The 18328-nt window shown below is 37.5% G+C and overlaps 1 protein-coding gene across 2 annotated transcripts in view; it reads left to right on the top strand.

Moving 5' to 3' along the window:
• The window catches only part of GRID2 (glutamate ionotropic receptor delta type subunit 2), a 1308561-nt gene that overhangs the window by 1098313 nt on the left and 191920 nt on the right, over positions 1–18328 (top strand). For both annotated transcript variants that reach the window (XM_024736087.1, XM_024736086.1), the window contains one exon: positions 1484–1679. In XM_024736087.1, the coding sequence (XP_024591855.1) occupies positions 1484–1679 (196 nt within the window). The remainder of the gene's footprint in view (positions 1–1483; positions 1680–18328) is intronic.

The raw sequence follows: 18328 nt of genomic DNA, 5'->3' as shown, positions 1-18328 counted from the left end.
ATTAAATTTTGCTGAAAGTTATCATTAGAAATTGTCGCAAATATTCCTCTAACAAACACGACCCATAATGTATTGTTTGCCACACAGTTTTGCACATGATGGAAACGGTGACATGCAAGAGTATTCCCAATACTCTTGCCCAATGTTAGTGTTAGTTGCAAAGACCTCCAGGAAATCATTAGCAAACGCCATCTAGAAACAGACCAAAAGATCAGAGGTAAACGTAACATGACATTCATAGCCCGTGATTGTGGAGGGCTGTGGGTATTTGTTCTTGTTCAATATATACTATAGTGCTTCAAAGCATCTGCTCCCATTCTCAGAGGTTAGTGAGTTTGAAGCGTGCCAGCATCTAATTTTGAACAGTATTCCAAAGACACATATTTGTTCTTAAATGTCAGTCATTAGGGTTGGACACCTACACAAATTCAATGAGTTCCAGTGAAGTGGTAATTGGTTCTCCAAGTTAGAAAATATGGAGTGGCTCAGAAACTCAAATATAAGGAAATCGACCATCAATTTAGAGACGAATAACCTGGGACAAGTAGATACAATCTGTAACTCAAAGATTGATTTGGAAATCCTGGAGCATTATTCTGTAAAAGAGAAAGCTGAAAACATATTCAGCTATCCAAAAGCATGAAATTTATTCTATTTGAATACAAATAGAAATCTCTCTCTCTCACACACACACACACACACACACACACACACACACATACACTCACACACAACCACTTAAAGCAAATCTAGCAAAATAAATACAGAGAAGAGTCAGTATCTTGCAGTAGAAATAATATGGTTTTGGGAGCTGGTCAGATCTACATTTGAATTCTATCTCTATCCCTCACTGTGCCACACTGAGCTAGTCCTTTATTCCCTCTACTTAAGTTTTCTTACCTACAAAATGGGTGAAATAGTTCTGAGCATGAGGCATTGCTGTAAGGATACTGTGTGCCAACTGCCTAGCATGTATGTAGTAGCCACTCAATAAGTAATGACTCTTACAAATACTAATTTTTAAGTATACATCTACTTAAATATGTTGTTTATACAAAACGTAATTATTTTATAAAAATATTTAAGCCTTGCCACCTAAAAGAACATAGGCTTAAGGCTTGTAACATATTGACATTTTAAAAAAACTAAATGATTATATGACTATCTAGCAATGTAATTTAATTTCTTTGGAATTGCTAGATGTTTTTTCACAGTGAAAACAAAAATAGCATTGCCCTATCACTAGAAATTTCCACCTTTCCTTCAGTAATGATTTTTGTCTTCTCATGATCTATGTAAGTGCCATACACTCTTAAAGCAATTCTCCTTATATATTACATCTTAATGTAAAGAAACAACAAAATAAGAAAAGCAATTTGACGTTTGTATTTACATATATTACTTTTTGCTTCTTTTAACTTTATTTCCACTTGAAAATATTCAATACTCTTTCTTGTGTCTCTCTGCTCTCCCAATAATCAAGGTCTCTCCAGGACCTTTCCAAGCAAACAGATATCCCTTATGGCACAGTCCTGGACTCTGCGGTATATGAACATGTTCGCATGAAGGGAATGAATCCTTTTGAGAGGGACAGCATGTATTCCCAAATGTGGCGGATGATCAACCGAAGCAATGGATCAGAGAATAACGTTCTGGAGTCCCAAGCAGGCATTCAAAAGGTACTGGCCATAGTTCTTCATTCATAGTCTACCGTTCTGTCCCCCATATTGGAATTGCTAAACTGAGTCTGGTTTACTTCCTTTTTTAAATTTTAACTTTGACATAGAGTTTTCAGTTAAATTATACCTTTTATTGATTTAAGAAGATTTTGAGGTAACTCGCTGTACCAGTAGAGGGAATTGACAGATTTCTGTGGTGTGTCTGAAGGATCCTTTTCCAGTGGAATTCCAAAGCTAGAAAACATGAACTGGTATTTTGTTCAGAACAGTGTCGGGGACATATACACATGAGGACTTGAAAAGATTTTGACAAATCCCATTCTAAATATCATTCAGGTTATCCAGTTTTTTCAAATGATTCAGGGTATTTTCTACACTGCATTTGTTTTTCGATGAAAAGTTTATGTTATGATTATGTGAAGCTCTCTGTGAGTAAAAGTTAATCTTCTCCATAAATGAAGTTTCTACAAAAGTCTGTTTCGGTTTCCAAAAGTGAAAATCTTTATTTATATCTTATTTTTATAAAACCATCATTTAGAAGTTATTTTTTTAAAAAAAACTTAGAAAGCAGTCCTTTGTGTAAAAAACATGAAGCTAATTTTTATTCTGGGCCGTGGTTTATAAACTTCTACACAGAAGTAATTCTTTCTTCCTCAGACCCCAACAACCACCATGAGAGAACTGAATGATTTTTGCTTAAAATTATCCCAGTGGCTATTACAGTGAAAATCCTAAGGGTTGACATTCAATAAGTAATTATGGGATGACTTAATGAATGAATGAATGTCTAATAACAGCATCAATGATGGTATATACTTTTTTTCTGTAACCTTTCACAGCAGAATAATTTGGACTCCGAGTCTGAGTTCTCTGTTCAAAAGGCAAACTCAATAATACCATGTTGGAGAATGTTTTGATGACTATAAAAGTTATTCTGCCACAGGATCTAGCATTATTCTGTGCCTTTTCATATGTTTTCCTTTATCTGCTATTGCTATTGTGATGGTTCCCTAGCATCACCCTGGTAATTTTTCAGTCACTACATTGATATCATTATTTAAAAACTGATAATGGTGACATAAACCTCTTTGCAAGTACTAATGATGCTTTTAAATAAGAGAATGTCCTTGAAATGTTAGCAATGGCCTCTAACTCCTTCATCCTTATTATATTAATCCCAGTTTCCCAGGGCCCAGGTATTGATCCTCTTGTCTTTGTCCAGAGGCCCACTGGCTTTTAGAAATTAAACACAGTACCCTCCAGTTACTGGGGGCATGGAGTGGGGGGCAGATGAGATGGGCAGATGAATGGACCTATACTATATGTTGTCTGGGGGAGAAGGGAGGATAGATTTTAGGATTTACTAGGTACTCATTGTATGTGAATGAATTTAAGCCTCAGAATAATGGTTTGGGGAAGAGTTATTTACCTTCGTATTGTCTACTGTTAAAAACAATTTTGCTTTCTTGCGTATAAGTATAAATTGAAGTTCACAATTTGTATTTCTATCCATTTTAGATCCAAAGCTCCTCACACTTTACTTTTTCTATACCATAACATTCCAGAGAAAATTCATTTTCTTTTCTCCAGACATACAGATTCAGAATAAAAATAACTTTTACACATACATATTCACCAATTCATTATTTATTAATTCATTCATCCAATATTTGCTAAGTAACAATTATGTACCAGGCACTGAGGTAGGAACCGGAGGTAAACTCAACCACAGAGGAATGACCACTGGATTCATGAAATACAGGGTCTGGTGGGAGAGAGAGAAAAGGAAACTAAAATACATGATCAAACAAAATGACTTAAATTGTGACAAATGCTATCAAAAAGACAAATGAGGTGCTATTGTAGAAATTAAGAAGGAAATCTATTTGAGAAACAGTGATCAGGTAAGTTCCCAGAGGACATAGGATATTATCTATGATCTGCCTGATCATGTAGAAGAGAGGGTGACAAAGCATCCAGGCAATGCTTAGTATAAGCTAAGGTCTGAAGGTCCATTCAAGAAACCAATTTAAAATCAGCATGAACTGGAGACGATTGAATGAGAAAATGTGGAATGAGGTTAGTATGCAGGGGATAGATCAAGTAGGACCTTGCCCATTATTAAGAACTTGGATTTTATTTGAATGGCAAAAAATGCTACAGAAATAGGGAAATGTCATGATTCATTTTTCTCTGTCAAGGTCACTGTAACTGCTATATGGGAATTGGGTAAGAGTATGCAAAGAATAGAAATAGTGAGACCATAAGAAACTTGTAACTTTCTGAAGTAGCCAGCCAAGTAAATAAGACCTCGTTTTATTCCTGCATTCTTACACACACACACGCACACACGCACCATTACCCTTCATTCCTGGTATTAATACAAACTGGTTACACTTCCTACGTCCTGGTATTTTCAGTATAATATATAAATCATAGAGACATAGGACATCAGTTGCTACATAGAAGCTTTAAGCAGTCATGTATGTAAGATATACATATATATCTTCTAAGATCTTCAATGTTAAGAAAACCTCTTAACTTTTAAGTATGTACATACAGTTTCCTACATTTTCTGGGTTTTTTTTTAATTTAAGTTATTTGACCATATGGAATTTAATTTGACACATGTGTAAATGTAAAAATAAACTGTAAATATTCACACTGAGAAAATTCCTGAGATTCTATGAAATAAAATTGTTTTAGACTCAGCTATTGACAATCTTGCAGCATATGCTGAGAAATTTAGTTACTCTTTAGGCTTTCATGTTTCTTTTTATTTAAATATGTAGCCATTCCATCACCTTTCAAGTTGGGCTAGTGTTTCTTATGCTGTTGTTAAATATCATACATTAAAATACATTAAAATGTACATTAAAAAATACATTAAAAATACATTAAAAAAACACATAAATACATTTTAAAAACAAGCTATTATGAAGAGTAGAAAGAACTCTGGTTTTAGAAAAAAACTATCTGGTTTTCTTTCTTGGTTCTTCCAGTTCTCAGCTGTATAACGTTGGGCAGATCACTTGGTTTCTCTAAGACTCGCTCTGCTCAGCTGTAAAATTATCACAGTGTGAGAATTAAAAGCCGGGGCTTTGTAGGCATACAGCCTGGGTGTATATCCAGTTCAATTTTTTAAGTAAAATGTGTAAATGTGACTAGTTACTTAAAACCTCTGAGGCTCAGAATTTTTATCATCATATTGAGAATTTCTCCCTCTTACGGTTTCTGTCATTATTAAATATATATATGTAAAAGCATCAATAAATAGTTCAATTAGAATAATAAACTCCTAAGATGATCCTGAAGATTGTATGAAAGAATGTATGTGTGAGTGATTTGTTATTACAAAGCATTATTACTTGGTATTTCCTAAGGTTTACCTAAAATTATGACATAATAAAATAGATAATGCAGTAAAAGAAGTAGAGAGCAATTTCTATTCCCTGATAGTCTGCTGATAAAGAGGGCTTATGATTTTAAAACTTAAAATCAAGTCCCCAAGTGTTTATTACACCCCGTGTACTCAGTTTTCAGATTTACTAGAGGAGTAGTGAAGAGTTTTTATTAATTTATAATGGAAAATATTAAAGTGAAATTTGCTGATTGTATATATTTCTTTCAACCAATATCAGAGACAGCTGAACACTGATTAGACAGAAACTAGGTAGTTATAATAAAATGTATTTTGGTTCAGTTTTCAAGGTCTTAGCCAGCTTTTATTAAAACACAAAACCAACCAACCAACAAACAATAACCTCTCACCTGCTAAAGCTCACTGGAGTTCATGAGATTGAGAACTACAAGACATGGAATGTGGCTGATGGACTTCCTCAAGTAACCAGTCTTGTACACACATCTCACACAGCAGCTTCCTGTTCTCTGTCACTGATTTCTAATTTGTGTAGGCAGAAAAGACCTCAGAGGTCTTCTAGGTCAATATTCTGCAAAAGACCAAACTTCTGCCTTTGACAGGAATTCATATATATAGTAACTCCCTTCCAGCAAAGACTGCATCCCTGTGAAGACAATCCTCCCAGTCTAGGTGTAACTTTGAATAGATCCCATTAATGCCTCAGGTTGGGCTTGTTTCTAATTGTGCTGCCAGCCTCATTAAGTTTATCTTACTTGAAGGTAGATCCTGGTTGCTTCTAACAGCGTTGTTCTGCTCATACCAAAGAAACCTGTATAAGTGAGGATTAGGTAAATGAGTTCTGATCTGCTCTTCTTGGGAGACACTTTGCCTGTACCACGCTAGCCTAATAAAACTAGGAGAAATGTTTCTGCCTTCCTCTTCCTAGGACACTTTGCATAAGTAGGAAAAAATGTGATTTGAAAAATATAACTGAGTTCTTTAATGAATTCACTCAACAATTATTTATTGATCAAAACAGCCAGTGTTTTGATCACTGGAGTGAACATAAATGAAAAAAAAAATGCCTCATGGAGTTTACATTCTAGTGGAGGGGGCAGACAATAAATAAGATAAATATGCTGTATTTCAGCAGTGAGAAGAGTTAAGGAGTAAAACAGAGTTGGAGAGAAAAGAAGAGGGACATGGAAACGGAGATGGGCTGCCTTGTTAGATCAGATGGCCAGGAAGAGCTTCACTAAGAAGCTTTGGAGAGAGAGGTGTATATCTGGGTGAAGTGTTTGCAGGCAGAGGGTCAGCTAGTGCAAAGGCCCTGAGGTGGGAACATGCCTGGGTGTTCTAAGACTATGAAGGGGGCTAGGGTAGCTCTAGAAATAAAGGGTAATATCAGGAGTGCAGCAATGTCAGAGAGGTAGAGGGCCAGATGGTAGGGAGGAAACATATCATATACGGTCTTGTTACTCGCAGCTAGTCCTGTGAACTTGCAGCATTAGCATCACCTGAGAGCTTGTTAGAAATGCAGACTCCTAGGCCCCACCTGCACCCTTCTGGATGGGAATCTCATTCTAACAAGATTCCCAGGTGATTCATATGCATGCTAAAGTCTGAGAAGTGCTCATACAGGGCCATATAGGGCATTCTAAGCGGGCTTTTACTCTGTGTGAGATATGAAACTTAGGAGTGTTTATTTTTATTTTTTTGCGGTACGCGGGCCTCTCACTGCTGTGGCCTCTCCCGTTGCGGAGCACAGGCTCCAGACGTGCAGGGTCAGTGGCCATGGCTCAAGGGCCCAGCCGCTCCGCGGCACGTGGGATCTTCCCGGACCGGGGCACGAACCTGTGTCCCCTGCATCGGCAGGCGGACTCTCAACCACTGCGCCACCAGGGAAGCCCCCAAACTTAGGAGTGTTTTGAACAGAGAGTACGTAACATGATCTGACTCGTACTTTGGCAAATCATATGGCTGCTGTATTGAGAAAAACTGGAGGTGACAGTGTGGAAGCTGGAAACCAGTTAGGAAGCCACAATGGTGACTCAGCAACATTCCGAAACTACAGCAATGGAAAACCATCCCTGTTAAAACCCAAATACATCTTGGAAGACTATGATTTTAAGTAACTATTAGCATTAGCACATTAATGGAATTTAGTCTCTCAGATTATTTTGGGAGAGACTGGAACACAAGACAGGTAATTTTTAAGAATCGATAGAGAAACTTCTATGTCACAGGTAAGCATCTGACCAGGAATAAAGGATCTCTGTAGCACTGAAATAGAAAATTCCCTGGTTAATAAGAGGGTAGTGTTCATTTCCTGATAGCCTGTTATGTCTCAGGGGGTGAATGATAAATTATTCTAAAACCTCAGCAATAAAGACTACTAGAGAAGAGAAGAAAGTCAGTATTGGTAGGATAACTCCTGTCCTAGCCAAAGGATCCCAGTGATAACTACATAATACTTCAGACTGTATATTTCAAAGGGGATATAAACTCTGATGGATGCTATGGCAACAGGAGGTGGGTAGCAGTGCTGGCAGCAGCCATATTCAATCAGAAAGATAACATCAATCTGTAAGGTTGTCTGCTTAAGTCCCAGAGCACTATGGGGGAAGGGGACTTGACAAGGTACAGGTCGGGCATCAAGGCTCCAGCCAAGCCACTGGGCTTCAGGGCCCAGTTTTAATCTTAGCTGGAAAACTGGAGTGTTGAAATGAAAGCCAAAACAAAAGACTGATCATATCACATGGGCCAATATTAAGGATTTTAGAGGACTGGAGCAGAAAGAAAAATTCCAGACACTATTCAGTGGTGAAGTAAGCCTACCCAATTTATTCATCTCTGGCTGAAAAACTGGGTGGATTGAACCTGTTGTTATACTTACTCATTCAACACATATTCATTGAGCACCTATTATTTACCAGGAACTGTTCTAGGCACTGGGAGGCACACCAAAATAAAAATAAGCAAAGTCCCTGCCCAAATGGAGATTATACTGTAGTGGAGAGAAAACAATAAGCACATAAATGTGTGCTATAAAGAAAAACTGGAAGACTAAGAATGAAAGGTGGCAGAAGCAAGAAGAGGGATGTTGCCATCACATAGTGGGTGGTCTCAGAAGACATCTCTGAGAAAGTGAAAGAGGACAGTTTATGAGCCATGAAGATAGTGGGGAGAAAAGGACGATGGAACTTCAGGCAGAAGGAACATCGCAAAATTCCCAAGGCAGAAGCTAGTTTGACATGGTGGAGAGGAATGTCAAAAAGACCAATGTGGCTGGAGCAGAGTGCAAGGGGGTGGGAGGAAAAAGGGGTGGTAGGGCAGAGAAGTAAGAGATAAGATAGGAGTGGGAGTTAGGCAAGATGGAGTCCGTTAAAAATGTGAATGCTGGGCTTCCCTGGTGGCGCAGTGGTTGAGAGTCCACCTGCTGATGCAGGGGACACGGGTTCGTGCCCCAGTCCGGGAAGATCCTGCATGCCGCAGAGCGGCTGGGCCCGTGAGCCATGGCCACTGAGCCTGCGCGTCCAGAGCCTGTGCTCCACAATGGGAGAGGCCACAACAGTGAGAGGCCCGCATACTGCAAAAAAAAAAATGTGGATGCTTGGATCCCACTAAAATTCCAATCGTATCATTTTTTTAATTTTTATTTTATATTGGAGTATAGTTGATTAACAATGTTGTGTTAGTTTCAGGTGTACAGCAAAGTGACTCAGTTATACATATACATGTATCTATTCTTTTCCCAATTAGGTTATTACAGAGTATTTGAGCACAGTTCCCTTTGCTATACAGCATGTCTTTGTTGGTTTTCTATTTTAAATACAGCAGCGTGTACATGTCAATCCCAAACTCCCAGTCTATTCCTCCCCCCAACCCTTCCCTCCTGGTAACCATGAATTCATTCTCTAAGTCTGTGAGTCTGCTTCTGTTTTGAAAGTAAGTTCATTTGTATATATTTTTTAGATTCCACATATAAGCTATATCATATGATACTTGTCTTTCCCTGTCTGACTTAGTTCACTTAGTATGATAATCTCCAAGTCCATCCGTGTTGCTGCAAATGGCATTCTTTCATTCTTGTTAATGGCTAAGTAATATTCCATTGTATATATGTACCACATTTTCTTTATCCATTCATCTGTCGAATTGGTACAGCCACTATGGAGAGCAGTATGGAGGTTCCTTAAGACACTAAAAATACAGCTACCATATGATCCAGCAATCCCACTCCTGGGCACATATACAGTGAAAAACATGGTTTGAAAGGATACATACACCCCAATGTTCATTGAAGTGCTGTTTACAATAGCCAAGACGTGGAAACAACCTAAATGTACAACCAATTGTATCTTTTTTTAAGCCATAATTGACATATAACATTATCTTAGCTCCAGGTGTACAACATAATGATTCAATGTTTGTATATATTGCAAAATGACCACCACAGTAAGTCTACTTCATATCCATCAACATAGTTACAGATTTGGTATTTTTGTGATGAATACTTTTAAGGTTTATTCTCTTAGCAACTTTCAAATATGCAATACAGTATTATTAACTATGGTCACCATGCTGTATATTACATCCCCATGACTTACTTATTTTATAACTGGAAGTTTGTACCTTTTGACCCTTTTTACCCATTGTAATCTTAATTGGGGAATGGAAGGCATCTGAATATCTTAAATCATTTCAGGTGTTCCTTTTTTAAACATATTTATTGGAGTATAATTGCTTTACAATGGTGTGTTAGTGTCTGCTGTACAACAAAGTGTTTCCTTTACTGTGCAAAAGCTTTTAAGTTTCATTAGATCCTGTTTGTTCATTTTTATTTCCATTTCTCTAGGAGGTGGGTCAAAAAAGATCTTGCTGTGATTTATGTCACAGAGTGTTCTGCCTATATTTTCCTCTAAGAGTTTTATGGTGCCTGACCTTACATTTAGGTCTTTAATCCATTTTAAGTTTATTTTTGTGTATGGTGTTAGGGAGTGTTCTAATTTCATTCTTTTACATGTGGCTGTCCAGTTTTCTCAGCACCACTTATTGAAGAGGCTGTCTTTTCTCCATTGTATATACTTTCCTCCTTTATCAAAAATAAGGTGACCATATGTGTGTGGGTTTATCTCTGGGCTTTCTGTCCTGTTACATTCACCTATTTCTGTTTTTGTGCCAGTGCCATACTGTCTTGATTACTGTAGCTTTGTAGTATAGTCTGAAGTCAGGCAGCCTGATTTTTCCAGCTCTGTTTTTCTTTCTCAAGATTGCTTTGGCTATTCGGGGTCTTTTGTGTTTCCATACAGATTGTGAAATTTTTTGTTCTATTTCAGGTGATTCTGATTCAAAATAAAGGTTGAAAATGAGCATTATAATATTTTGAAGCCACTTAAATGACTTTGGCTTTTACTCTGAGGTAGGAAGCCAGGGAAGGGTTGAGGACAGAAGAGTGACATGATCTGACTTACTTTTTCAAGGTTCATTTTAGGTGCTGTATAGAAAATAGGCAAGGGCTAGAAGCAGGGAGACCAGTGTGGAGGACACTGTAATCATCCAAGTGAGAAATGATGGTGGGTAGACCAGAGTGGTTATGGTGGAAGTGGTGAGAAGTGGTTGAATTTGAATATATTGTGAAGGTAGCTCTGACAAGATTTTCTAAAAGATTGAATGTGGGGTATGAAAAAGAGGAGTTAAAGATGAGTCCAATGTCTTTGGCTTAAGTAATTGGAAGAATGAATTTTCCATTTATTGAGACTGAGAAAACCATGGGAAGAGCAGATTTAAAAAGCCAAATGAAAAATTGCCTTTGGCATGATAGTTAATATGAAGTGCTTCTTAATTATGCAGGCAAAGATGCCAAGAGAAATGCTGCAGATATGAGTTGGATATTTAAGAGAAAGTTCTAGCTGGAGATAAATGTTTGGGGATGACTAGCATAGTGTTTGCCTTTTAAAGTCATAAGACTCCATGATATCACTACAGATGTGTGTGCATCTAGAGAAGACAGATTACTAAACTTATCCCTGGGATAATTTGGTATTTAGAGGAGGGAGAGATAAAAAGGGTATAACAGAGTCAGGGAATGATCAACCAGTGAGGCAGGAGGAAAACAAGAGTGTTTTTTTTAGAAGCCAAGTGAAAAAAGTGTTTCAAGGAATCTCAAATGAACAACTGTCAAATGATGCTCATGGAGCAAGTATAATGAAGACTAAGAATTAATGATTTATTTGGTGACCAGTAGTCACTGGTGACCTTGACAAGAGCAGATCTGGTAGAGTGAAAGGAGAAGGAATTAAAATTAGATTGGAGAGAAAAAAAGAACAAGGAAAGAGGCAATAGAGATTATGAGAATAGGCACTTTTTAAAGGAGTTTTCTTCAAAGGAAATGCTGAAGAATGGGAGGGGTTCCTGGAGTGGGATATGAAGTTCAGGGAAACTTTTTATTAAGGAGGATATGCAATGTCTGTATACTGATGGAATGATATAGTAAGACGGGAAAACTCATCATGCAGGAGAGAGACAGGGAACTGCTGAGATCCAGTGCACAAGTGGAGGATTTGGATTTAGGAACATAATCCATCCATAGTAAGAGGAAAGAGTGTAGAGCATATGGACATACATTCAGATAGGTTGGAAGATATGGTGTTGGGAGCACATGGGAGTTCATTTTTGACTGCTTGTATTTACTCAAAGAAATGGGAACCAATGTCATCACCAAAATTTAAGAAGGTAGAGATTCTGGAGATTTAAAGAAAGAGAAAGTAGGAATGGTTGTTCTGGAGAATGGGAGGAACAGTAGACTAGTGAAATGTAATGGGACTCCTAGACAAGACTGAAGACCCCTTTGCAACAGTGTTCATGACTGTAAATTGGAACCAATCAGTGTGATTGTGGGCGATTCTCTGGCCTCCCTATCTTCAGCTGCCTGAGAGTAAACATGGAGTCAAGAGAGCAGACTTCATCACAATTGGTGTTTGCCAAATAAGCATGGTAGAAGACAGTGAGGTGGGAGAGTTAAGAGTATATGTAAAGAAATGATCTCTGTTATGAATCATGGAATCTGAGCTGTATAGGAAGACAGTTATAGCACAAGGAAATTGAGGCTACCAAAAGGGTGGTATGAGCAATGGACTTAGGTCTAGATGGGACTGAAGCATTGTTGGAGTCAGTGAGCCAGAAGGATGGGATTGGAAATAACATGAAGTTGGTTCTGAGATGACACATCTGAAATTGAGATGATGAGAATTCTGGCATTGGAGATGATGTGACATGAGAGTGGGTGGCCTGAGGTGGGAGGAAAGACACGATCTTTGGAGAAGAAGAAGCCAAGAGACTGAGAAGCCAAGTACTGAGAAAGAATGTCTATGTGAATAATCAAATCACCAAGAATAACCACAGAACTAGAATTTGAGGGTGACAGAGAGGCAAGTGATAAAATCTTCAAGCAAGTTTGGAGGAGTTACAGAATCAACAGATGACTGCAGTAAGAGTGAGTAGCAGGTAATAGAGTCTGATAACATGAGCTTCAAAGCTAGAGGACTTTAGAGACAAGGGTCCAGAATTGGTTCAAGGGGCAAGGAGAACACCTACCCTGATCCAGCCACAGTGCTATAACTGTTGTAGAAGAGAAAAATAGCCACCACTTGAGAAGACCAAAGGCAATGTGGTATCCTCAGAGGAGAAGCAGGTTCCACTTAGCAAAAGAAAGTAAAAGGAAATTAAAAAAAAAAAAAAAAAAAAAAACAGATTGAGGGTATAGGCAGGGTAACTGTATGTCCTGGTTTGGGACAACCTTGATTTTGCCAGGTGTCCCACTCTCAAGATTATTCCCATCAAAGCAGTAAATTGTATGATCTCCCTAAATATAGCGATCATGGTGATGATAGTGTTCCATAGATCAGAGTGGAAGAGTCTGGACAGTTGGAGAGGAATGGGAAAATTGGTCAAAACAAGGCAGCGTGCAGAATCAAATCAATACGTGATGGGGAGTGACCTGGAAGTCTTAGGTTTTTCATGATGATGGACACTCAGAGATCTAGAAACAATATGGACTTTAGGCTCTAGACAGATTGGCTAGTTGGTGAATGTAAGGTGACAGGAGGGGCAAGCATGTTGCCGGGGTCACAGTGACAATGGCAGGGTGGAGGCCTGACAAAGAGCAGTCTTACCAGGGGCGAAAGATTCGAGGGCATTACTTCCTACAGCTGAGGGACTCTGGGAGAGGTCACACCTGACAAGTGAGAACCAAGTTCATAAAAGAAAAAGAAAGCTGCAAGTAGAAAACAAATTTCAACTGTAACTTAGTTTTTCATATAATAATTTTTAGTCTTATGTGCTTCAAACCCATGAACTACACTGGCCATATTCTCTTCTGATTCTTCCATTCCCCTTCCTCTTAGAGCACTATAACATCATTTGGCATTGAGTAAAAATGCCAGAGTAGATGACGATTCATGAGCCAGCAGCAGAGAGAGGGTAAGAGCTAACTTGAGCTTCAGTAAGTGGTGTGATAATATACTGACTAGGTTCATGGCCTTAACACTGGGGTTAAGCCCTTATTATAGAAATGAATAATCAGACTGAATACAACTTGAGGGAAAAACAAGACAAAATACTAAACAGCTTGGGTCTATGAAAATGCCAAGAGTCCTGGGCTGTCATGCCATGGGGTTTAGAGGTAGCAGTGCATTTGCTACATTTGCCCTTTTGCCAAATGATTCAAATAAATATGTGATTCACTTTAGCACTTCACCCTGCAGCTGGGAGCTCAGATCCCACTGGCATATTTTCTGCTCTCTGGGAATCAGAGTTTTTAGGTCAGTGTCAGTTATCCCACAGTGAAAGAAGAGAACCGGTGAAAGAATGGAAAAATACATAGAGATCATTTCCAGCAGCCCTGCCAGTGCATTTCTGATGCCCGGGATTGTTTTTTTTTTTTTTAATTAGTATTATTTTTTAAAACTTATTTTTGTTTCTAATAATCTTCATGGATGTTTGAAATCAATTAGTCTTGATTAGATCTTTTCTCAAAGAGGAAAGGAGAAACCTAAAACCATGTACTTCTTAGGCAGTCCTAAGTATTTTAACTTGAGTTAGAATATATCAGGTCTTACATCACACAGAGCAAACTATAAATAAAGATTTTTCTCCTAGATGCCCAGAAAAAAAAATATGTATAATTCTATAAATTAAAGTAAAAATAATAAAGCGGTGTCATATATATAAAGATGACACTACTTAACCCACCATTCGCAGAGCGTGTACTTTAAAAATTGCTTTTTTATATAGTGATTTAATCCATGATGAAAGCTAGACCTGCTCCAATTCTTCTTTTAATTAGTTACATCTGATTCCAATTCATCTATTCATTCATTCATTCCTTTAATCTACAAACATTTATTCAGTGGCTAATAAGTAGCAGAAACTATGTATCTTACGTACAGAGGATGCAGAGATGGATTAGTTTAGTGAGGATGGGGCAGTAAAATGCAGAATAGCAGCTACCCCACAGAGAGATATACAAGGTATTGTGAGGACACAGAGAAAGGGAACCTAGTGTAGCCTGGGGGATGAGGCTTGTTCAGATCACAAAGGCTTCCAGAAGGAGTAATGTCAAACTTAGAACAAGCAGTATTTGATTAAGTAAAGGAGAGAGAGGAAGAAGTAGGATACGGAGGAGAGAGCCTGAACAAAAGCATGGAGGTGAGCAAAATAGTGTACGTGCAGAAAACAAAAAGCAATTACAGTTAGATACAAGGTGCTTCTATTAGGGCTTTCTGGAGAAATAGGACCAATAAGATAGCTATAGATATAGGTACAGATATATAGATATATCCCTATATATAATTAATCCTATATATAGTTTTATGTATAATGATAAATATCTATAGCCATATATGTTTTGTTTTATTTTGTTTTTTTGCAGTACACAGGCCTGTCACTGTTGTGGCCTCTTCCGTTGCGGAGCACAGGCTCCGGACGCGCAGGCTCAGCGGCCATGGCTCACGGGCCCAGCCGCTTCGTGGCATGTGGGATCCTCCTGGACCGGGGCACGAACCCGTGTCCCCTGCATCAGCAGGCGGACTCCCAACCACTGCGCCACCAGGGAAGCCCAGCCATATATGTTTTATATACATACATATATATGTGTGTGTATATATGTGTACTGTGTGTATATACATACAGACACACATAAAATGAGATTTATTATAAGAAATTGGCTCATGAGATTACAGAGGCCGAGAAGTCCCAGGATCTGCTGTCTATAAGCTGGAGACCGAGGAAAGCCAATGATGTAAATTTCAGCCTGAGTGCAAAGGCCTGAGAACTAAGGAGTGCTGATGGTATAAATCCCAGTCCGTGGGCAGGAGCAGACTGATGTCTTGGCTCAAGTAGTCAGGCCAAAAGAGAGAATTCAACCTTCCTCTACGTTTTGGTTCTCTTCTGGCCTTCAGTAGGTTAGGTAGTGCCCACCCACCTTGGGGAGGACAATCTGCCTTACTTAGTCCACCAATTCTCAGACACACTCAGAAATAATGCTTTACCAGATATCTGGGCATTCTACGGCCCAGTCAATTTGACACAGAAAATTAACCAACACAGAGCTACAATAAAGTGAAGGGAGGTGATAGGAGGCGCAGTCTGTGCTATGGATCAAAGACATCCACTGGGCCATATATCATCTGAACCTGCTAAATGGATGTTAATTGTATAGTTTTAGCTAAATGAGCAAAAAGGTGTGAGAAGCATTACTAAAAATATTGGAAAAGAAATGTCTGGGTCGAAAAGAAGATATAGTCACCTTGGGCCTCAGTTTTCTTTCTTATCTTTAAAACTGTGAAAATGGAATGATGAGTTCTGAGGTTTCTTCTGGAGCTAATATTCAATGAGTCTTTGGACCCTGATTTCAAACTGTTTAGAAGCCACATGAGAGAAGTGTGCCTCCCAGGAAATGGCAGAGGCCCCTAGTGGGAGCCTCGGCTGTCAGTCCTGATTTAACACATCCTTGTTCTCAAGCCAAAATATTCTACAAAAGAATTCCAACTTTATAGTTCCCCAGGATGAAAACAAATGAATAGGTGCATCTTTGTTTCCTGGTGGTTCCATTATGTTCAAAAACTTCTTTATCCAACAAATAGTTTAAATGGCCCTTTGCCTTGGTTTAGTTCTTACCCTCAAAGTTACTTCCCAAACTGGAATGTGCATATATATTTTTAAAATTTCTGTTGGAAAAATTCCAAAAAGTAAAAATTATAATTCTGCCATAAATTTAAAATTAGCCCATTCCACCCATCCAATTTTACCCTCAGTTAACCTTCATTAATAGCAGGCTGATCATCTTCGAGACTTTCTTCTGTACATAGGCACACACATGCATGCAGTTTTTTATTTGGTTTCCATTTTGACTTTTTAAAAAATGAAATGTTCTCTTGCCTTTGTCTTTTTCAATTTCTGTCATAAACATCTTTCAGGTTAGCATATATATATATATATATTAGAACATACAATATATAATTTTAAAACCTTCAAAATATTCCATGAACTACTATCATTTATCAAATCATTGCCCTTGATAAACACTTTTAATGTTTTGTACATTTTCTCCCAAAAGCAGCTATGATGAGCATTTATTTATATATATGTATTTTTTTAATAAATATAGTCATAAAAGTGGGATTCTGGGTTAGAACATGTGCATTTACAAATTTAATTACTACTCTCAAAGTAGTCTCTAAAAATGTACCAATTTCTACAGAAGAGAGAGCTATGTTTTCCCACTTTCTTGCCTGAGTTGCCAGAATTAAATTACATTACTCTTTTATTTTTTCATTTTTGCCAAAGTGATGAGTGGAAACTAATTTATTTTTATTTTCGCTTTTCTGATTCATAAGGTTGAACATTTTTTCAGATGTGTATTAGCTTTTGTAAGTCCTCTATATATTGCCAAGTTATTTCTTTTGCTTCTTTTTCTATTGACTTAATTGTTGTTATCAGTTTTATACCACTTTAAAAAATATTGATGATAGCACTTTGTCTTTTTTGTTACTCTGCCTTTAACCCTTCAGGCTTTTCTATTCCAATCCATGCTCGCATCTGCATTTACACTGTCAGTTAAGCAGATGTACTGGCAAGCAAACACAGTTTAGTTAGGTCCTAATATAAATCCACATGCCCAGTGTACACTTCATAAGACGGCATTTCTTTTGCCAGACAGCACTTTCAAAGAGCAGCATTTACTTTTTGAAAAATGGGAAAAGCTAAATAGTTTTATAAATATGCCTCTGAGCTGTCCACTGTTTGCAATCTTTCTCTTTACCCCTAAGACTACTAATATTATATAAATAAGAATTTTATAAAACTTTGTTTCCTGGTGAAAGATATATACTGAGAAGGCTCAAAATTTTTGAAATGTTTTTCTATGGACATTTTTAATTCAGATACTTGACGTTCATGCCTGTATATTTGTTTCCATTAAATTAAGCTGTAGACCTTAACACAAACCCGCCTTTCCTCAGTAGGAAATTAGGAGCCTATGTAAGCTTCATTTGCATTCCTGTGGGTCCTAGCCCCTAGGTGTCCTTTCATATTCTGAAAGTCTTCTCCTCTCACTCTTACCAATGTGTTCAGTGTTCCACTATGTTTTCTCCTTTTCAACTGCTGAATTCACTTCTCCTACTAAGGCATAAATGCCATGATTACTAGCTTATCCTTCTTGCTTTTATGTTTCTCAGATTAATTGTCATCTTGGGTACTAAAGCTTCTGATTACAAATTCCTCCTTTCTTGTTAAATATCCATAACTCTATTATTTTCCTTATTTAAATCAATAATGTTTTGCAAAATCCTTTAGGGCTCTGTCATCTGGTACCAACTCTGCCTGGGAAATAATAAAACAAAATTTCAATGCCTTGATAGTATTTTGGGGCAATAAATACGATACAATATAAAACCATACTTATGTTTGGTAGAAAATAACCTGTGATTTAAATTTTCCCTTTATTTCTTCTATTACAAATAATATGAAACACTGGAATCCAAAAGTGAAAAATAGGTTTTAGAAAACATAAGTAAGGATAGATTATGTCATAAGGAATTGATTTGTGATATAATCTGAACATATCATAATAATAGTTTCCATATTTAACATTCAATATATACATCTGATTGAAATTTAAATTTTTATTTATTTTAAATTGTGGTAAAATACATGTAACATAAAATTTACCATCTTAATCATTTTAAGTATAGAGTCTAGTAGAATTAAATCACATTTTTATACATGT

Source organism: Neophocaena asiaeorientalis, unplaced genomic scaffold, assembly GCF_003031525.2.
Source record: "Neophocaena asiaeorientalis asiaeorientalis breed wild unplaced genomic scaffold, Neophocaena_asiaeorientalis_V1.1 scaffold7, whole genome shotgun sequence".
NCBI lineage: Eukaryota > Metazoa > Chordata > Mammalia > Artiodactyla > Phocoenidae > Neophocaena > Neophocaena asiaeorientalis.
This window is presented reverse-complemented; position numbering and strand designations above follow the sequence as displayed.